The sequence below is a fragment of the Filicampus tigris genome, chromosome 6, assembly GCF_054856515.1.
Source record: "Filicampus tigris isolate MCC_2025a chromosome 6, RoL_Ftig_1.0, whole genome shotgun sequence".
Lineage (NCBI taxonomy): Eukaryota > Metazoa > Chordata > Actinopteri > Syngnathiformes > Syngnathidae > Filicampus > Filicampus tigris.
In genome coordinates, this window is record NC_141222.1 from 9166084 (window position 1) to 9189456 (window position 23373).

Consider the following 23373-nt stretch of genomic DNA (forward strand, 5'->3'; position numbering starts at 1 on the left):
AGGGATTAAAGATGAACTCCAAGGTCAAGGTACATTGGTGTGTGATTGAACCATCTCATTAATTGAGCCAAAGTGAACTTCTTGGGAGACAACCAAAGATGACACAACTGTTCAAAATAAATATAGAAAAGCTCAAATGGAATTTGACAAACTGCATTGTCAAGTTACAAAGCTTCTGGGAGTAAGTTCCAATAACAAGACGAGAAAGAAAAATCAGATCAGCCCTATGTTCACAGACACAAAATCAAGCATGACAAGAAAACACTGTCCCTAGTGTGAAACACTGCGGAGACTCAGTTATGTTCTGGGGCTGCTTTACTATATCTGGCACAGGATACAATGAAATCTCAAGACCATCATGTGCTGCCTATGCAGTGTCAGAAAGCTTGGTGTCAGTCACAGGTCATGGGTCTTACAACATACTCCCCAGCCACATTGTCCAGCTTCTCCTGGGGGATCCCGAGGCATTCCCAAGCCAGCTTTAACCTCACATGTGTGGCGTCTCCCACTTTAAAAACCATTTAAGATGTTAAAAATCAGTTTGTGTGAGCACTATCCTGCTTTATGTCAGTATGATTGGCCTCACGACCACAATGTCTCAGTGCTTTCCTGGGGCCCTTTGTGGCAGTCATCGTCTGTCCTTCAGAGACATGAATTGAGGGGTCAAGGCACGCTGGGTCACTCTTTATGTGGGCCATTGCATTTACCAGAATTAGTAAATGTAAAGATAGAATGAAATTAAAATTAGCCTGGTCATTTTGATTCAGGGGTGTAAATATTTTCAAAACAATAGGCCTACTCTTAAGTTGTACAGTGTGGTTTTGTGTTTGTGGTCCCACTTGTGCTCCCATTTTACTGATATACTTTATCTTTAATGCCATGTGCATGAGTACCACCATTGTATGAACTATTTCTTATATATAACAGCCTTTACATGGTAAAGACTGCCTCCAATTTTTGATGGTGTGGTCATTCTATTGAATGTGTAAATTGTGTCAGCTGCAGTGCAACCATACAGATGATGTATTAATGTGGAAATTAACTGTAAACCTGTAAAAAATCAGACCATATACAAATATGTTCAGTCATGTGTGTCTCACTGGACACCCATTTAAAAGTGGTCTGTTTTGCCCCTTCAACTCTTCTGCCTCACACCCGCAGGAAATGGTCCCATTGTCCTTGGGAGAGGAAGTGGCCTGAAGCCACTAGCTAGATCTATGGAGACTGTGGTGAATTATTAATCATTACTTACAAAGTGACCACACACAAGGAAGGCTATGTTGCCTGCTCACTGTGAACCATTTAGACAGCTGACCTCTGGAGCCACTCCCATAGTTCATTGATGTTTGTAGTGTTGATTGACTAACTCCTGATTCAAGATTAAAAAAAAAAACACATCCAGGCAAAAATATTAGAAACTTTGCACCACAATTCATTTTAATATTCAGGTGTGCATAAAAAAAAATGCAATGCAGTTAAAATAGTTTGGTTTTGTTCATCCTGCACACATTGTTGTGTTTATATTATGAAGAAAAAGTAAAATACTGTATAATATATATAAACATTAGCTTTAATATTATCTACTCAACTGTTAAAGGTAAATTATTGGTAGTATAATTTTAAAGAAAATATCAAAAGTCTGTAAGTATTATTGTAATGAGTGGGATACTTTGTCATTCCGATTAGCAACACTAGAGGTCGACAGCGAAGGAAAAGTGTCCCTTGTCATCTATCTATCTATCTATCTATCTATCTATCTATCTATCTATCTATCTATCTATCCATCCATCCATCCATCCATCCATCCATCCATCCATCCATCCATCCATCCATCCATCCATCCATCCATCTATCTATCTATCTATCTATCTATCTATCTATCTATCTATCTATCTATCTATCTATCTATCTATCTATCTATCTATCTATCCGTCTGTCTATCCGTCTGTCTGTCTGCCTGTCAGTCATTCCGTGCATCCGTCCATCCATCCAGTTCGTATACCGCTTCCCGTGCACTTTACTTTTACTCACTTTACTCGTCCTGCTATGTAAAAAAAAACTACAGTACCCATAATGCCCTACAACAGTGACCAAATGGAACACAAAGCGAACGAGCCGCTGTGACAGCTGAGTTGGAGTGTTACTGAGGGAAACTTCAACGCTGACTGTAATCCGACAACAGACGCGAATTAAAGAAACATGCAAGTATGACATCTTTCTCTTTTTAGACACCTTAGTGACATTTTACAGTTAGCACGTTTAGACTCGTTGTAACGTAGTTACTTTCTTACTCTTGACTGACTAAACTTTGTGAGGGGAAATTTCCATGCAAGTGTTGGGTGGGTGTGAAAGATACGGTACATGTTGGTGTCAAAAACGGTCTTCTTTCTACCAACTTTAATGAACGTGAATTATCAACGTGTCGGTCGTACGTCGTGCCGAATGTTTTGGGAAATTGGAAGGCTAACGGCTGTAGGCGTTAGCTAGTTTTGTTGCAACTTGTCTTGTTGTTTTCCAGAATACTGTACCTGGATCCTATCACTTGACAAGCTAAAGCATTTTCATAAAAGTAGCCACATAACTGAATCTTAGAAGGCATAATTATACAGTCAATATGGTATATTGACTACTGACAACTCTTTGCGAACAGTATATGTCACAAATTACACAATCTATAAATAATCATCAAACAACTCTAACGAAAATATTTCCAGTTAATATTCTTATCCATAGCATATGCAGTTTTTAGCATTCGTACTTTCCAAAACTGTAGTGAAGAGAAAAAAATATATACTTGCATAGACAAAGTAATTGTTAAATTAGACTAATTTAGACACTTCCTCGGTGGTGCTGCTATGGAGATTCCTACGTTGACCAACTGGGCAGGGAAACAATTCACCGATGTCATCTTGCAGCACTTAATTTGATTAACTTTCACATTATTTTAACCAACATTGTATAGTATAATGTGTGTTCAATGTTGCCCATTCGGCATCCATTGCAGCCTGATCATCCTGGAAGGGGGATTCCCCCATCTGTGGTCCCTTCTCAAGGTTTCTAATTTTTCGCCAGATGTTTTTTTTTTTTAGTTTTTCCTTGGCTTCCTGGGGGTTAACATCATGGTATGTCGTTTATATGCTGTCAGCTATGGGGATGTGAAGCCCTTGAGACTTTCCTGTGATTAAGGGCTATAGAAATAAATTTGACTTTGACTTGACTTGACTAATGGGAAGTACATCATTGTAGAAATGTAGCGGAATAGAGCTTGAGAGTTGAATGAACATTAAAATAAAAATCATACGTGGTTGTCGCATTTGGCAGCTATACATTTTAAATCAGGAACTCTTACACTAAATTCACACACTAACCACCACGATCACAGATAACCCTAAAAATGTTAGGATTAATTCTTGTATGTTAACCTACTTACAACTTGATTGTTGAGCACGTCTGCCTCACAGTACAGAGGTCAAGGGTTCGAATCCAGGCTCCGGCCTTCCTGTGTGGAGTTTGCATGTGTGTGGGTTTTCTGCTCCCACATCCCCAAAACATGCATGGTAGATTAATTAATTGAACCGTCTTTAAAGTATGTTGTCCCTAGGTGAGAATGTGAGTTTGAATAGTTGTCATTTGTCTATGTGTGCCCTGGCTGGTTACCAGATTGGGGTGTATCCCGCCTACTTCCCGAAGACAGCTGGGTAAGGGTCCAGCACGCCCACAGCCTTCATGAGGAAAATTCGTTCAGATAATGGATGGATGGATGGATGGTTGGGTGAATGTTGTGGCAGCGCTGTGATGTAATGGTTATACATCTGGTTTACAGTAGATCCTGGATTTGAATCTGTGCTCAGACCCTTCTGTGTGGAGTGGGGCATAATCCTTGTGCTTGGGCACTGTTTTCTTCTCGAACGCCCGCTTCCTCCCACAATTAAAAAAAACATCCATCCATTTCTTGTAGAGCTTAACCTCCTGACAGTTTGTAGGTGTGCTGGAGCCTATCCCAGCCGGCTTTGGACGAGAGGCAGTGTACACCCTGAAGTGCTCAGGGTGTCAATTGCAGGTCACATGTAGTCAAACAACCATTCACACCTACGGAAATTTTACAGTGTTCAATTAACCTACCATGCATGTTTTTGGGACGTGTGAGAAAACCGGAGTACTTGGAGAAAACCCATGCAGGTACTAGGACAATACGCGAACTCCACACAGGGAGGGCGCAGCCCAGATTTGAAACCACAACCTCTGAACTGCAGGCAGACGTGGTAACCAGTCGCCCACTTTGCCCTAAAAATGCAAAAGAGAAAAAACTAAAAACAAGCAAGAAAACAAACAAACAAAAAACAGTTTATTTGTAGACTCCAAATTGTCCATATATATATATATATTTTTGGGTGGGGGCATGAGGTGGGTTGGGGGGGGGGGGGCTTGGGGGGGGGGTTGGAAAGATTGGCTTTCCAATTGACTGGGGACCTGTCCTCTGTGTTTCCCACCTTCTTCAGATCACCTGCAACCCTGAGGACAGGTGGTATAGAACATGGATAGCATTTTTGAGAAGCATTGAGAATGATATCCGAGCAATCTAATTGGATGTTCAGTAAGTGCTATGAAAAAGAGAGAAAATGGAACTTATCTATAACATTGTCCACTTAGGTCATTTGAAACAAAATAGAAATGCTGTTTCTAAGGTCCTATGCCAAAGTTAATTGAGGATGATCATGCACTTGCAATCCACTCTTGCTTGCCTGAGAAAACACTGACATATCGTGGAAGCTCAAAATGCTGCTGAGCTTGCACATTAATTGACATGAAATATTTGGGGAAAGAATACACTTCCAAAGTCATCAAACCTTTAAAAACTGTCACACAATTATAACTTATTAAAGGTCGAGTTACGTTTTACTGTGGTGAACTTCTTTTAACAGTTTAACAAGTACTGTTAAATACGTGATGCCTGGCGATTTACACGTTCCCTTCTCATTACATCTTTGTCACCTGATATAACAAATTCTGTATTTCCATCGATATCAGTGTATCGACTAAAAGTTTCCACTAAACTCCAGATTCAGATGACACACTTGTCTTTCTTTAGTGCCAAACCACATTATCTGGAGTTCTGAAGAAGTGATAGCCACAGGCGGCAACACTCAAATTACAAGATTTCTTTTTCCAGAGAACATTTATGTTTGCATATGTTGGAATTCAAACCTGTTGGCCAGTCGTTCTCAATTCACTGTTGCCTTTCTGTCTGTGCTCATCTCATTTTAGGATTTCTTGTGCTTTACGCCTTTGTAAAGCACAAAACCGCCATAGACGCGCTTTAAATGTATCATTTTTGATTTTCTGAATATTGACCTCAGTTCAAAATGAAGACTGCATGACATCTTATAATATAGCTAGCTGTGCTGAAAATCATTCTGTGTTATGATAACGTTAGTGTGAAATATGTATGGTGCACTGTGATTTGAGTTTTTGAAGGATTAGGAAGTGAGCGCCTCTCCTTAAATATCAACGCTGTTGTTTTATGTCGATCAGGTGTACATTGTCTGCCATACGCCAAGATAAAGGACTTTGCGTATATCCCTGCGCGTCCCTCCTATCTCAGTCCTTTGGCCCCACCTCCGCCTTTCCTCACTGTTTCCCTCTCCTCTTACAGGACACACATTTGGCACAGCACCCACACCAGTAGGCCGCCAAAAGAGCTTCAGGAGCAGGAACGTTGAGCTTGATGGGCTCACATTAAACAAGAGCACAGTAAGTCCTGTTAAATGTTTTTTAGGAAATAACACGGTGGAAGTTTGTTGTGAGTAGTGTTTTTTGACAGATTTTTTTGTTTGAAGTATATTAGCGAACTGTTTGCTTGCTGCGCTCAATTTGCTAAGGAGTTCTGATGCAGCACACTACTCTGTTGTTTCCTCATCTTGCTCTCGTCATTCTGTCAACGTAAGTAAATTAAAGTGTGGTGTCTTACCAACTTGCCTACAACCGTGTGCATTCAAGCTAGAAGCCGTGTATGTTGACTACCATCACAAATTGGGTTTGTTCTGTTTCCATTCAATATCCTTTTTATGAAGATGTGACAATGTGAGGGAGACTCCCCACTTTGTGTGTACTTCACCTCATGTGTGTTTGTGTGCGGTTGCGTTACAACCTGTGGTTTCAATGAGGTAAACATGCATTCACGATTTCACGCTGGCATCTCGTGGCAATCAGCTGGTGATTTTCATTTCTCTTTCTTCCAAAAATTCAGTCAGGTGTTTATTAAATGTGTGTATGGCACATTTTTACAGGAATTTACCACTTGGCAGGGAACAACTCTATTGTTTAAAATCCCCGTGTTGAGATTCTAGTGCAGTAATTTGACAAAGGTTGCACCTGCTTACTAATAACACCACTTATACCCACACAAATTGGTGAAGAACCTTTTTGGTTTGTAAAAATATTAGCGTCCAGGTTTTTCGTGATTTCTAATCAATGGGACTTGTAGGTCAGTTGCTTTTGGGCCAAAGTTACTGAGAAGAGTGCAGATTGACTTTTATAGAACGAGTAAAGTGGTACTTGGGGTTATTTTGTGACCACTTTCTTTCCACATGAACTTTCTGTCCTCATATAACTCTCACAGTTGTTAGGGTGACATTCTTGTTAACAGTAAGGTCCTTCTGTAACCGCTCCTGTTTTGTCACATGGCCTTTAACTTTCTATTTAATTAACTCTTGAAACTAGCTACTAGTTAAAGTCTAAATTAGGTTGTATTTTATTTGTTTGTTAGTTATCCTAGTTCATTGTTTCTCTAGTTAGATGTTGTAGTGTTGACCTGGCATTCCCTCCTCTCTTTTGCTCCCATTTAAGCTTCATATTTTGATTGCGTTGTCATGTGTTTACATCATAAAAGCAAATGTTTGTTTAGTCAAAGAATGGTTGAGAATCATAATTGCGTTGTATTCAACAGAGCCATGCACAGTCTTGTGGGGAAATTAAACAAGTATTGAGTTATTGAGAAAGTGCTAGCCCTGAAATGTTACAGTCATATGCAATGATTTGTTTTTCTTTTCTTTAGACAAAGGTGAATGCAAACCTACGAAGCCCCTAAGGGGACATGGAAGTAAAAAACAACAACTTTGCGTTCCCTCGCAAAAATAGCGAGATAACGTAAAGTTTTTTGCGAGGGAACACATTTTTTAAAAATGCGCGTTTATGTACTTACGGGTCATTTTCCGGGTAAACAAAACAACAAAGGGAGCGTTTTCAGCCGTGGGTGGGTTTGATGGAATTGCTTTGAAATTCGCTTGAAAAATACAAAGACCTAAAATCAGTTTTTGATAGCCGCGCATTACAGGCTAGGCTAGGATAGCTGCTAAACTGACCCGTGAGTACATAAACACGCATTTTTAAAAAATGCATTCCCTCGCAAAAAACTTTGCGTTATCTTCGCAATTTTTGCGAGGGAACGCAAAGTTTTTTTGTTTTTTTTTACTTCCACCACTTTCACCTTAGGGACTCCGTACAAACCTTATTGTCTTAAGAAAAGAAAAACAAATCATTGTGTATGTGACAATATCGGAACCTCACGATACGATAATTATCATGATATTAAGGGGAGGTTGGCGATATATTAAATGCTCACGATACAGTATAAAAGCTCATGATATTGTAAAAAAAGGAGCTCATATTAAAAAAGACATCACAATATTCAGTTTTTGACCATAATAACAGCATTCACAAAAAAATAGGCTTGGTCATGGGCTCCCACTGGCAATTAGCGTGGGTATTAAACAGGTGGGATCAAATTAAATTACACGAATAAACTAACCACCAGAGAGTGCTAGAATTGCACAAATGGAAAACAACTTGGGCTTTTAAACAGATTTTCTGTTATTAATGTCGTGACATGACGATGACGATATATTGTGGCAATTTTAATATCGTGATATCACGATATTGCCGATATTATGACATCCCTATATTTTCATTAGTCGCATTTTATATAGTGAAAAATGATAGTTGAAATGAAATTTTTGTAGATGCTATTGTTAAATAAATCAACATTACCACAAATAACAGAAAAAAAGTACAGAATGTTTTTAAATAATTGCCGAGCTTTTGAACATGGAGTCACTGAAGGAGAGGAGAGGATTTGTATGAACAGGTGTGTAAACGCCGCATCTTGCATCGTCATTGACACAAACGTACTACCTGCAATAGAGCTCTTTTGCACGTTTGAAAGGCGCAGCCCTCAGTGCACACGGGTAGTCAATCGGCTTGTTCGTTTATTTGCATGTGCTTCCCAACGCTTTCGATGCAAAGGTTCCTTGGGCAGGCCCCTCTGCCAAATTTTACATCCCAGTGTGGCCCGCAAGTCCAAAGGTTTGCCCACTCCTGACATAGACCTTGATACTTAACTGGTCAAGCCTATTTCTTTCTGTGAATTCTGATTTCTGAAACATTCCGAATAACCCGTTTACACGATTGAGTGGACAGAGTTGCTCCAACATTTGAATAACCCACTGTGTACGGTGACACACGACGTCATCACTCAAACGGACGTCATTTCCGCTTGTTACTTTCAACTGTCAATAAAACACTTGATATTCATGTCAATCACCACAGGAACGAAGCAGCCGGTTTCCTCCTCGCTCCAAAAGTGTGCTTTTGTGCTGCATCGTTGAGCTTGTTTACCTCTGCTTGTGTATTTGCGGTGGGTTGCGTGCCAAACAACGCATTTCTGCAAACAAGCACTTCCTGTACTACAAAGACCAGCATTCCTTGCGGCTGAGCATACGTTGAGTGTCTCGATCGTGCCTGCGCGCCGGCAGCATCTTTGCCTTTTTCGCCCCCCCTCTCCTCCTTCTCCAGCTACTTCTTAGCGAATTACAGCATTTTATGTTTTTTATTTTAATGTATTTTCATTTTTTTTATACAAAGTATTTTGACGTCAATTTCAACTTTAACTGTGAAATCTGACATACACGTAAATCGGCAGTGTAGGAACGGAACTCGTTCGTAAACTGAGGACTTCCTGTACTTCCTGTTGGACGGTGTCACGCCACACAGTGGCACCTTTTCGGTTTATTGTGTCAGTTGGTCACCTCTTTTTCCCTGAACTTCTTCATTACACCTTTTTGTCATGGACTCGGTCAGGTGTACACGCCGGCAATTTGCATGTTCTTTGGACGTGAGTTCAGAGAGTTGTGTCTTACTTATTAAAGGAGATGTCAGCAAAGTCTTCCGTTTACTGTATGTGTTTTTTTTTTTTTTGTTAATCAATATCAACATGGCTCATTCTTTCCCTTTCTGTCCTCGCCTAAGTACTATCCCGTCACTCCCCCCTTTCAATGCTGTGTGCCTGCACTCACGTACACACCCTCCTGGAAGGGCTTCGCATTCTTTGCACGCAGTGCCATTGAGGATCTTGTTGAGTTAAGCTCAGGTCCAGTCCAAGCTTCAAGGACATAGGCCGTTTGCCCTACCTCATGGTAAGGTGCACGCACGCACGCCTTGTTGTGGCGCGATTAATTATTAATTATCATTAACTAATGTTTACATTTTTTTTTTGTAATCCAGCCATGGAGAACGTAATGGAGTTGAATTATGTTTTCCTTGGCTGATGACCTTACTGAGTCTTGTGGAATCCCATGTCGCACGCTATAAATAAAGGTTTGGCTACAAACACAAAGTAGATGGTTAATAATAATAACAACCTGTCCACTGTACCGCGCCAGAATGGACAACAACTTCTGTCTTGTCCACAGGTGTGATAATCCAGTGTGCTTTTCTTTATTGCCAAACTGAAAGTGCCAGAACTTGGGGCTGACTTTTGTGTGTAGCTAGAATACTCCTATGCGCACACTGTTATGAAGAATTAGTAGTGTTGGGTGCGAGAGGTACACATGGGCTGCAAATGATGAATACATGTGGGCCGCAAACCAACACACTCAACTGATACAGTACGGGAGAGAACCAGGCCAACAGGGATAAGGGGAACTAAAGGGCTTGTGATAGTGAATCAGTATGTGTGCTGCCAAGGTTGTGTGGGCTGTGTGTGTGTGTGTGTGTGTGTGTGTGTGTGGTGGGGTGGGGAGTCAGGTTATTTATGTCTAATTAGGTGAGTGGTGTATGCACCAGTGTCTGCGCTCTGCTCAGCCTGCCAGTCCAGCCTAACCCTTTGCCCTCCGGAGGCATGTGTAATTGACTTCAATTACTAGATTGAGGTGTCAGGTGTCCTATTGTTACCCCAAGTGAAGCAGAGAGATCATGCCATGTCATATTTATAATGCTGTATATAAAATGCTGTTAATACATTTTTTTTTCTGTACCAATATGTAAGAAATTGAAAATTACTTTAGCTTTTTCCAATGGCAACAGTGGCCTCTGCTGACAGAAGGAGTAAATACAACACACTTAATTGAACTAACTTTAACCCTTGGCAAAAGAACAGCTGTTTGGATGTCAGAAAATTACCAAAGAAAGCACTTTCTTCGCAACAAACGCATTATTCTAATACTTATTCTGATAATGTGCCTAACATTTCAACATTAACTCCCCTGTTTAAATATTTGTCCTTTGTCCTACATGGGGGTGTAGCTGCAAAGCACCATAAGGGATGAAGAGTGCAATTAAATGGACACCTTCTAGTTGTAAACAATTGTAGATGTTATTATTTATGGTGGTGATTAATATTTTTGAACTGTATATGTGTTGGGAGTTGTGCCTTTGAATGGGTCCAATGGTTCAGGATCTCGGCTGGAAAATAAAAGCCATGAACGACAACTATCTTCCATGAATTGCAAATTCGTGAATCATGCATATTTGAACAATTCAACTGTTAATATCGTACTTTCAGCAAATTTAAACTTCAAAACAAACATGACTGATACACTTCAGATTATATTGAATTTTTTATTTCGGTGTACCGTCAAAATAACTCAGAAGATGTTATGCAATCTTTTAATCAATCGTTTGTGTCAAGCTCTACAAGTATCTATGTCAAACTATGTCAGAAGCCATCAGTGCCAGAAAATAGTCTTTATAGCGGAAGTCAACCCAAACATATTTTTTTCAAGAATATGTTCTATGCAAGCCCACTAGTTGAAACACGGCATTCTGATACATTTTGCGTTTGTGGAATAAGTGTTAATCCACTCGTTTTTAGACATCTCTGCGGGCGGCCATTTTGTCCTCTGTCGACTGAAAATGACATCATAACTGCTCACAACGCCCAATCACGGCTGACCTGTTTTCTGAATCTGAGCCGTGATTGGTCGTTGTGAGCAGTTATGATGTCATTTTCAGGCGACAGAGGACAAAATGGCCGCCCCCAGAGATGGTTAAAAACGAGTGCATTTTGCTGCGTAATTTATATTCCACAAACGCAAAATGTATCAGAATGCCGTGTTTCAACTAGTGGGCTTGCATAGAACATATTCTTGAAAAAAATATGTTTGGGTTGACTTCCGCTTTAAGCATATGTGACAAAACACTTATTGACTCTGAAGTTTGTACGTAGCATGTACAAGCTCTTACGGCACAGTGTGTCCATGGGTGTGGTAGAGTTATGCTGAAGAACCTGATCTGTGGCGCTTCAGGCGGTGGTAACTCAATATGAGTGACACACAAGAGGAGGCCGAGCCCTCTTGCACACCTGGTCAAAGGCTCTTTTGATTAAACGAAAAGGTTTTATTTTGAGTTTGCTGGTGAACAATATGATGAATCCAAAATATGGGAGTTTATGAGTTTACACAAATACTTGTTTGAATGTTTTTCCACTCTTTTCTTTCCCTCTCTTTCTTTCCTCCTGTAGTTGTTGCCTTCTTCCCTCGTCCCAACCCAGTGTCCTGTGCTCTCTGTGAGCCACCAGGGGACAGAGTTGGCCTTTACTTTGCAGCTTGTGTCAAACTGTTCTCTACTACTCTTCTCCGGCTTCGCTTTCTCCTCCTCCCTGGCTCACACAGGCCCACCTGGACGCCCAGTCAGCCCTCTCCCTCCATGGGGGTTGGGGGGAGGTGCCGGGGTCCCTGGATGTGGACCCCCAACCTATTCAGCTCTGCTCAGCTGAGGGAGAACTGGGACAAGCATCTTGCCTTGATGCATCCACTCTCACAGGTAGGTCGAATGCAAATGGTTACCTTGTTTGAAAACGATTTCCTTCTTTGATTTAAACAAATCCCAATACATAGACATTAACCAGTTTACTGTTCATTCTTTTCAAAGCAGCAAGATGTGTAGTATCCAGTTCTAAGTATTTTATCTAGCTGTTATGAAATGCGCTATATAAATAAAATGGTATTGTATTGTATTTTGATGTGCACTTTAGCCTTTATCTTTGAATGCTTTGTTATTTGCTTGCACATATCCCTTTATTTTTAATTGACTGCACATAAAATCCCATGCACATCCACACTGACATTTAGACTTCCTTTGCTTAGACCTCTCTGCAGATCTGCCAGAGTTAGAGATAGTGAGCCTGCTGTCAGAGGGTCTGCCCAACTACACTCTTCGAGCAGATTGTGTGTTCGGCTACGACAATGACGACTGGTTGCACACCCCTCTGCTGCAGCCAGAGGTCGTCCTGGGCCTCACACACCAGCAAATTGAAGAGACCTTCAAGTATTTCTGTGAGTTTTTGTTTCTTTCTTATGTACAGTCTTACTGATTCGAGGAATTAAGAGGTCAAATGTTTTTCCACATTTCATACAACACATGCAGAACTTGACTGGCCTTGATGTTGGCATGAGGCGTTCTGCAGTGTTTATCCGCGGCAGTTTGTTTAGGCGAGGCAGTTTTATTTATATACCACATTTCATACACAAGGCAACTCAATGTGCTTCACACAAGCAAAGGCAACACCTACAGGCATTTACAAACACAACAGTTAACAACATTTCAAAAGCAAAGCAGAGATAACAAAAGCAGCTAACAAAACTATTAGAATGTATGTTCACAACATTTAAACACATTAACAGAAAACTTAAAAAAAAAAAAAATCTAAAATACATGAAAGAAAAAAATGATTTAAATTTTTTGGGCTCCACTAATTGAGCCTTGAGTCAATTGGCTGCAGATCTCAGAGCCCTCCCTACAGGGTTTATGTTCAATCAGCATTTGAGTAACGTAAACCGGATCCGGACCCAAACCATTCAGTGATTTATAGACCAGTAGCAGAATTTGAAAATCTATTCAGTTGGGAGACAGTGTAAAGCCTTTGGCTTCTCATGTCACCATTTGTATCTTGTATGTTATCACTGACCTGTGAAAAACATGTATGTCCAATTTTGTAACTTTTAAAAACATTTAACATTAATTGGATGTCTGTAACGCAGAAACCCCATTCACGTAAAAAAAAAAACAAAAAAAACAAATTGACATTAGTGTTTCTCACTGGACATCGACAATATGAGATTTAGATTTTTTTTAATTGTTATATGCTTAATATGGTGATTATTATGACCAGAGGGATGAGATTGTCTTAAATTTCCCTTTATTCTGTGTACACATTTTTGTGTCTGCATTGACCCACACTGCATGAAGATTAATTACACTTCACTTCACGTCCTCTCTTCTACACACTGCCACTTCAGTGCGCCACGTAGGTCAGCAGTGTCACCAAGCTGATTAACCTTCTGTCATTTGGCTTCCGAAATAGTTTCAACTATAGCTCTGCAGACAGAAAAGCCAAGTGGCCATGTTGACACCCTGATGGCATGCTGGACATGTTAGAAAATACCCGTACGTTGATTCTTTGATGGAATGAAGAAATAATGTGTACATTTTGCTGGTAGGATTTTCTGGTGTAGTTTGACTTTCGATACTTTGCAATTATAACTGAATTGGTGTGAACCACTCAGTGATGCCAGTAAAACACTACTGAGTAAAGTGTTACTCTACTATGACCACTTTTTTCAATAACTAGTAATTTGTTGCGTTACTCTTTCTCTTAAATTAAAGTTACTTATCATAGTCGCTTTGCGTTACTAAGAATTGTGGCGTGGATGAGTTTCCGAAGAAAAATATTTCAGTTTGCTGAAACAGAATGCTGTAAATGAGCAGGCGGCAGAAAGGCACGTCCGCGTCTCACTGCGTCAGTAAGTCGTCTTGTAACTGAAATGACCAGGATATCACTACAAGAAACACACCCTGAGTTAAATAAAAATAGAATACACCTGTAACACAAATCCAACCAGACAGGAAAGGTAAGTTACACGCCGTATTTATCGGACCATTTGGTGCACCATGTTAGCAGAGATGACGGAGAGTCCTGTCTGTGACGGCCGCCCGTGTTAACTAACCATTCCATTTCATTTTGCTGGCGACTGACAGAAACACACTGCGCCTGTCTCATGTGTTTGTTTGTGGGGCTGAATTCAGCCGGGTTGCTTGAGTGGACTTTATTGACTATATATGGAAACACTTTACACTTCCTGTACAGCAGGCGGCGGTATGCACTAAAGAGCTGTAATCTGCCAATAAACTTAAGAGAAGAAGGAGAAGAAAAAGGAGGAAGCGAGAAAACTGACAAAGAGACAGAGCAAGAGAAAGCTCGCGTTTGGTTTGACTGATCATGGATAGATTTATAGACAGGAGCAGTGTCTCCGACTGGACCTTGGCCACAATGTGGAGTGGGCTCCTGGTTATAGTAAGCCATTATAAACTTTAAAATGAAACTTTTTGGCATTTCAGGAGCTAAAACCACGGCAGGTAGCCACCAGTGTGCTCCTGCTGTACTTAACAGTTAAATAGATCCATTTTGCAAATAAGTATGTGAGGCTTTTTAAAGCTCTTTGGGCAGACACTGTATGCTGTAGATATACTGATATATACCGTACCGGTAGTGCACTCCACTTAGCATTTTAATCAAATTGGATGTTTCATCTGACTGACTACGACGGACTGATGATTGACGGACGGGTGGCCCGGCCACTGATGAATAACGAATGATGGACCGTCAAAATTGACTGAAGCGCTGACCTCTGCGTATTAGTAGGTGTAATATGATATGCAATGAACGGGTCTATTTTGATACATTTTCATACATAAGGCACACCAGGTTATAAGGCGCGTTATCTTTGTGAAGCATTGTATGTTAAATAGGATACAATTAGAGAAAAACTATGTTTATTTGATAGATTTAGCTCTATTGCACATGTTAGGTTCAGACCAGACGCAAAATATCTGGTAACGCTGCATGTCTAGCTTGTTTTTGTTCGCCGCAACTAAATGGGGGTTGCTTCAAGCGTAAAAGAGGAGGGGATCCTTCGACAGACGGGGAAAAAAAGTTTGAACATCGCAAGTCAATATGGTGACCGGTGGTTGTGTTATTACTTTGCCTCATGCTAAATGCTATCTTGGTTGACAGTTCAACAGCTGTTATCAAATCAATACGCTAACCATGGAATCGTGCTGTGTGGTTTACCCCACATTGTAACATTGGAAATTGGAGCTTACCTTTGGTCTGACCGCAGTGTTGGGCCAGTAAGACTACATTTTCCATAATACTTAGACACAGAAGCAGGAAGTAGTTCTACTTGCGGCATAACGAAAACATGGACAGATGCTAGTGATAATGGAGACAGCGGGACTTCTTGTATTACTGAAGATGGTTATCTTCTCTTGGAGTGTGTGTCCATGAAGTAATTTAATGCCGCCATTTCACATGTGTACAATTGTTAAAAGTTGGTGAAGTTAAGTCTGCGTCGTACCTATCGGTATTATGCTACGTGAAGTTCGGTGTTATGTTAACTTTGCGAGTGCTTAGATTCATGTCCGTAAGTAGGACTCATATTGTGCCATTGTGTCCACCTTTAAGTTTTGTCTGATAATATGTACTGTATGTATCCTGTCCCATATGCAGCTGCTGAATGTAATCCTGTAATCTAACTTTGTTACTTATAAAATCAAGTACTCAGTAAAGTTAGTAAGAAACTTTTCAAGGTGCATGCATCTTAAGGCCCTGATACACCAAAACGACGTTAACCAACAGTGACCGACGCTTATCCCCTGTGGCGTTCGGCCAGCTGTCGGCACGTCACGCTGGCAAAACACAACGCAACGACAGACAGCGACGCTGACCATTAAAGTACCTTCTGCGTAATACCCTTCCATACCATCGGCGGCGGTAGTCACCATTTCTCATGGTTAGAAAACTCCAACCGGAAAGACGTTGGCCGGGGCTGATTATAACAACGTCAACAATGCATTTGGCTCTAATCTTCTCTCACGATGAACTCCCACACGAAGTAAACCATCACGTTCTTGACACGGTATTGTGAAATACTTACATTGTTAACCCTCGCTCTTGTACTTGTAAGAAGATTAACGCAGCGGACGCGTGCTCACTGTTTTTCCGCATTTGCCACTTCCCGTTGGTGCTCCGAGCGCTGATTTGCTAGCTAACAGCCAATCAGAGTGACCAAATGTCACGACTGGCGACGCCGATTCAACATACGTAACCGCCCCCAAGACACTTACAGACGGGTTACGACACTACGACGGTGGCCACTACACCAATCAGGCGGCGCTTAAAGACGCAATGACGCTTAACGACCTCCGACGTCGGTTTAGTGTATCGGCCTTTACAGAAACATACAAAGTTACTTGACAAACTTCACTTAACTATAACTTGGGCTTTCATAGGCTGCTTCTTTGGGATCTTGTTTGTTTGTCCTGCAAAGAGTAAAAATATTGACATCCAAAACTGTGTGTAGTTGTCTTCGGTATTTCATTTCACAACAAAAAGCACTGAGTGCTTCACGGTGGTCCAGGTTTTCTTTTCGTTTTTGGAAAAGTCCACCTTGAAAATGTGTGCATTTTCGCAATTTTTATTCCGTTCCCATCTTCATGCAATGAATCCTAGAGGACTGAAAAGTGCTCATCCCCAACGCCTTCAATGAGACCCTGTATATTGAATCTGAAATCTAATTGGTTCAGATTCTTGAAAAAAAAAAATCCTGTGTCTGATGGCCTTGGGAAGTTTACACTGATACTATGTGAGCGACATAGAAGCTGAAATCTGATTGGACAAAACAAATGATAATAAGACAAAAAGGACTGCAAGCTGCACAGCCAAGACACAATATTAAATGAAGACAAAAGACTGTTGCAAATAAATGTATACAATATTGTACAAATGTATGCAAAGTTTTAAATGCGGGTTAGATCTTTTCATAATGTTTGGTGGCCCTGACGGAACGCCACTAATGCCACCATCTTGAAACTCTTGATGACCCTTTGGAGAGAGAATTTCATGAGCTTATAAGGCTGCATCCTCATAATACTAGTTAGGCTGTACTTGAGCAATCCCAGGCCACATGTTCCTGTGGAGCAGGACAGACTAACCTGCTAACTCAAGTGTTTGGCTCTTCGTCAGTCAACATATGGTGTTGTTTTGTTTCTCTCTACCCCTCTGTTACATCTTCAATGCTGCCAACATTTGGGGTGATGACTGAAATCAGATCACCGTATTTCATCAAATAGGCGCCATTGTTTTGTTTTTTTTCCCTCAGGGTAACCCAAAATGGATGGAAACAGTTATTGCATCAGTTCAGGTCATTCACGCACAGACTTTAAAAAGTTAAGTGCTGAGCCCAGTAAAACTTGGTTGCACATTTTATTGTTAACCTAAACACCGGCACCTACTCAGGCATGTAAACAGTATGGTGTCTTCCCTCAGATATTGTAAGCAAGGCAATGCGGCGTTATTTATTTCATACACAAGGCAACTTAATGTGCTTCAAAATCCTGTGCAGTACTAAAGAAAATCCTGCATTGTTTATAAGGTATTTTTGGTGTGAATTAAAGCTGAAAAAGAAAACTCAGAAAGACATTTCCTCCCACCACATGACATCTGAATGTATTCCCTCTGTATCCATCAGCCCGATGCAAAGTGAGTGGGTGTGGCTTTGTCTGCACCAATCTTACGCAGAGCCCTCTCTCTATCATGCTGGCATTACGTCTGTGTGGTGAATCAGAGCAGCCATTGACGTGGTTGGAAGCTACCATCTGGTGGTGCAGGGGTGGGTGGTCTTAATACCACATCATCATGACTGTACCAGCGTTCACATTTTTAGAATTTTGCACTATTTCAGGGGCTATGACACAAATCTTTTTATAAGTGGATCCGGCCAGTGGGATCGACATGAGCTCTTTTGGCTGAATTAGACCTTGCTTCATCCATGACCCCTGCTCCACTTTCTCCCTTCTGTCCTTGCCCGGTAGTCCAACGTGGCCAGGTGAACGTAGGCAGGAATGACGACAGATTGGCTTTACAGACTGAGTGACGGATTATGCATTAGCAGCAAGAAGCTCAGAGTCTTTGCCACAAACAAGCACAGGTGTCTATTCGAAGGCAAGGGGATCTTGTCTTTAGCGTACATACGAGCCAGCAGCATGATGCTGGGGAAACGGCAAGTGTGCACAGGGAACCAACAGTAGAGTCAAGAGGATTTAACTGATGGATGGCAAGACTGAGGGCAGTTTTTCCGTGGTTACCATGGAGGTGTGGAGCTCCTCTGCATCCGAGGAGGAGGAAGAAGAGAGGAGCACTGTTGGTATTGTGCTGGAGGACAAAACATGCCGCAACAGCAACAACAACAACAACAATAACAACAACAATAACCTTTGCAGGGAGGTGAAACAAGGTGAGATTGCATGATGATGAAGTATGATGAAATGAGCTTTAGGGATTCCTGGAGGAGAAGCTTTAAGATGTTTGGAGCCCGTTCAGTAGATCTAGTTTGTTGGCTCGAATGCCGAGGTTTGTATTATCTAAGAGCTTTAATACTTAACTATGTGCAGCGTGTACTGCAGAGTGCAAGCTGTGGAGTCATCTGTTTGAGGGTCATGCAATGATTGACAGCTGCAAAATGATTATTTTTAGGTCTAATCTGAAACTAAAGTGTTCCAGTGAAGGTCATTAAGTGTGCATATACTTTGCACAAAATACTGTAATGTGGTGCATTTAATATGTCATGCTTATTGTTCTAGAGACACTTCAATCCCATTTTATTTATATACTGTAGCACTTATATATAGATATAGATATACTAATGCATAATTTTGCACTAATAATTAGTATGGGCTTGGTCTTAGTATTTTATAGACTTTGGAGGTTAGCCTAATTGGTGTGAAAGGAAGTTTCCCACAAATTAACTGACTAAATAAAATATGCCCCATTTTTTGAAGGAATTTGATTGAACTGCAGAGTTGTGCGGGTTGAGAAGGGGGCGGGGGCCTGGGGGTTCATTTACTAGGCCTGCATTATGTGTGCTGCAGCCCCAGATTCACATCTCAAACTCATCAATAGTAATGCTCATGTAAAGTTTGAACCTCTTGAATGTTTAATCATTTATTATAGCACTGTTGCACAATTAACATGGTTATTAAAGGTCATCCACTGATTTAATATCGTCACGTGAAACATAAGTGTCACGTATCCTTTATTCATCCTCTGTGTGGCTGCGTCTCTCGATAGGCTTATTGCTGGCGTCAACCCCAGCACTGCGACACAGGCGGCCCTCCGAAAAACAGGACAGTGACGATACATTTTTGCCTTTGATATGTTTTAAAAACGTTACCGATTTTAGAGACTTTGGCCTATTCTCATCTTGTTAATAATGCCTTCCTGTCTTGGCAAGAATTCACATTACAACAACAGACGACAATAGACGGTGGAACAATGTGAATCTCAATCTCTGAGTTTATCCTTGCCTGTCTGATCCCTGCACTCCAACAGACGTCATAAGTATGCCTAAGTCAGCAATGCTCATCCTTAGGACAACAGTACCGTATTAGGCTATTGGTTTATGTAGCCACCAAGAATTAGCACCACCAAAACCCTAAAACCTTTAGCTGTCATAGCAAAACACTTGCGTCCTAAATCCCTGCACTGCGTGGTTGCCAGGGCAAGAGGAAGTATATTGTGTTCGTTCTCAATGCAAAATATTTAGCGATCAACACTGTTCTCCAAATTGTTTATTTACAGGTTGCAGAAAGTTACATTAATGGTGGAAAAGGATTTGAAAAAAAACATTTCAGTAATTGAAATACTGTAAAATTGTTTGTATTTGTATAATATATAATCTCTTTTTAGTTGGCATTATAAGAAACCTGATTTGTGATTGGCCAGTCAGATAAAGTTGATTTTAGAAAGCTAAAGTATTATTATGTTCAGTCTTATTGAAATATACGAAAATAATATAACTTGTTTTCTGAGTTTGGTCATGTTATGTTTATAAGCTGAGCCGTGATTGGTCGTTACCTGAACCCTGAGACGCTGTAATGTCATTTTACTTGACAGAAGTGACAAAATGGCCGCCCCCAGAGATGGCTAAAAACGGGTGGATTAACCCATGTTCCACATACGCAATATTTATCAGAATGCCTTGTTTCAACTAGTGGGCTTGCATAGAACATATTCTTGAAAAATATATGTTTGGGTTGACTTCCGCTTTAATGTATACCAATATATATTTAATCATATCAGTAAAATCCTGTAGCAGTTAGATTTTTGTTCATTGGCATTTTAATAATGTACAGTCGGAGGTGGTGAGCTAAAGTCTGGTTAACACCAGGGGTGCATTGGATGCATTATCAGAATGCCTTGTTTCAACTAGTGGGCGTGCCTTAGAACATATTCTTGAAAAAAATATGTTTGGGTCGACTTCCCCTTTAAATAATGGTGACAAACTGTAATTAAGCTATGACGAAAGCATGGTTTAAATAGCGATGACTGAGTGACGGTCTGACGATGATGGACGGGTGGCCCCGCCACTGGCGAATGACAAGTGACGGACTGTCAAAATTCACTGATGCGCCCACTTCTGCATTTTTAGTCGACCAAAAGTGGCAAAATGGCCCCCTCCCAAATATGGATCAAAGCGGGTGGATTTTATTATATTCCACAAACACAATATTAATCACAAATCTGTGACTAGATTTAATGGGGCCGCATAGAACATATTATTATAAAGACAATATTTGAGTTGACTTCCATTTTAATAAAGCATCATATGTTTTACTGGTTTACATGGTTGAAATATTTATCAGTCCTAGCTTTGACTATTGTTTATATGGACAGTGTGTAAAAGTACAGTTTCCTCTGTACACAATTAGAGTGGCTGAAATTTAGTTCAGCTAATCTCTTCAAGTCCTTTTTGACCTGCTCCTGCTCCTGCTCCTGATCCTGACAGGAACAGGGAGTCCTGTCAGCCAAACTCTTACATAGCCAGTACATCTACTGCCAACTGTTTTAAAACACCATTTCCATGCTTTTGTTAACTTATCTGCAATATGTTCAGGCTATTGCCGTATGTCTGCTTTTTATTTAGAAAAGATGACGGCTGCTGTAAATCAGCGGGCTCTGTCAGACGTCATTTGTCTTCTCTAATTCATGGGCAACAATTGATTAAAGTGACACTTAAGACAGAACCCTTTACATGTTCTCCATTAGCCAAATTAGTTACTGTGACAGCTACACTAACAAAGTGTTTGGCAGCCGAATCCAAGGAACCCAATCTAATTACTGTGTTGTATGACAAATGTTTAAGATGTCACACCTCATTCTGGTTGTATGTGCTTGTCCAGTCAAGTACTGCACTGAACAACTGAGATTCAAATGGACTAAAGCTGCATCGAGGGCAGGTCTTCTTTTTTTAAAACAGTTATTACTTTATTTGATATACTGGATATGATGATGTTCAAATTCTTCATACCGCTTTGCAAATCACAAAAGGTTGCGCTTGCAACATTTAGCTAATTGTTGTTTTAAAAGGGATATAATATGTAACATGTATTGTTTTAGTGTTTGTATACAGATAATTGAGTCTCTGGAGGGGCTGCCCAGTGCCCATCAAGTGTGAAATTAAGCAACCAAAGAAATATGTCGAAATCTGACGATTTCTGAAAATGTGTCTATGAGCCAGCCTTTCTGCACTTCTGCCCCTCTGTTACAAAATGGTGGGGCAAATTAATACAATAAACACTCCGACACCAAGTTGCTCAGCCAATGACATGAACAGCTTAGCTCAACAAAGTTGCAAAGCAAAAGAATCACTTTGATGTCACGGCCAAACCTCTACCATGTCAAAGCCAAAATATGAGCAGCGTGTAGTGTTTGTCCAAATTAGCATTTAGCTAACAGTGTTACCAGCAGAACTGGGCACTTGACCCTATTTTGCCGGTCCGTCCTCCGTCCACGACCCCTGTACCTTTCTGCCCTCATCCCTTCGTCCTTATTCATAAAAATGAGCATGCTCGTCCCGTCCGTTCTCATCCTTTTAAAGTGCTTCCGTCCTTACATTCCATCGGTCCGCCGCTACCGCCCCCAAAAAAACAAAAATGTCCGTGCATGACATTATTTCAAGATCATTAGCTGACTAATTTCCTATGCATGTCCACTTACCGGCTGGGAGTATCGTGAGTGGATTGAATTGTTTACACCTGTTTAACTAAGACAGCTTCTTAGCTGCCAAACAACCACCGTCATGATGTGATGATGAAGATGATGGTGATGGTGGTCATGATCATGATGCGGACTGGAGTAATCCAGGGGACATCGCAAGAATATTTGAGATTGCGTAACAACACAATACATTTGGGTTTTCACTTTATTGCGTGATTTTGCATTAAAAAGAATTACTGCAAAATAAGGCAATGTTATTTTAGGAGGAGAACGAACGTCTTCCACTTCCGGGTCATAGCGTTCAGTATTTTTGTTTTTCCCTCGTCATTGAAATGGGCGTCCACTAGAGGGCAGGCTATGCCTGTTAGAACAATACTGCAGGGAGGGAATGCGCATGGAAAAGAGCACTCCAGTGTTGTGCAGGCTTAGCAAGGTAGTCTTGCTTTTCAAAAGAACCCAACACAACACGTCAGCCGGGACATGACTCGGTTAGGGACGATTAGAGGGATCGACAAAAACATACCTTTGTCCTTGCTTAGTCTATCTTTTTCAAAAGACTTCTCGTCCAACATCCGCCCGTACACAACATGGGCATCCGTCCGTTCCATCCCTGTGATGAAATGCCCATCTCTGGTTACCAGTATTAGTATTGTTATGATAATGTTTAGATAACTTTTGTTGACAGGGTGGTGTTGCGTTTGGTGATGTCGTGTGCAACACCGCTACATTAATTAATGTGTAATTTGGCCACTTGGTGAGGAAATGCTGCCTATGTGGATGGTCAAATTAGCCTGTGGTGGCTTTACACAAGTGCTGACCGAAGCACAAATTCAGCTTCTAACATTGCTTTGTACCACTTACTGATGTAGTGACCGTTACAGAAACATAAAAAAATATTTTTAATTTAGGGCATCTGTGATGTAAACTCTACATGAGGGAGGTGGTCTAAAAAAATGGTCTTGCCTGAGCGCACCGCCAATTAATCT

At 40.8% G+C, this 23373-nt stretch overlaps 1 protein-coding gene across 1 annotated transcript in view; it reads left to right on the top strand.

The window, feature by feature from the left end:
- Positions 1-23373, top strand: part of hap1 (huntingtin associated protein 1) — a 37608-nt gene that overhangs the window by 2367 nt on the left and 11868 nt on the right. The window contains exons 3-4 of the mRNA XM_086032792.1: positions 11852-12096; positions 12420-12608. Coding sequence (XP_085888918.1) covers positions 11852-12096; positions 12420-12608 — 434 coding nt within the window. The remainder of the gene's footprint in view (positions 1-11851; positions 12097-12419; positions 12609-23373) is intronic.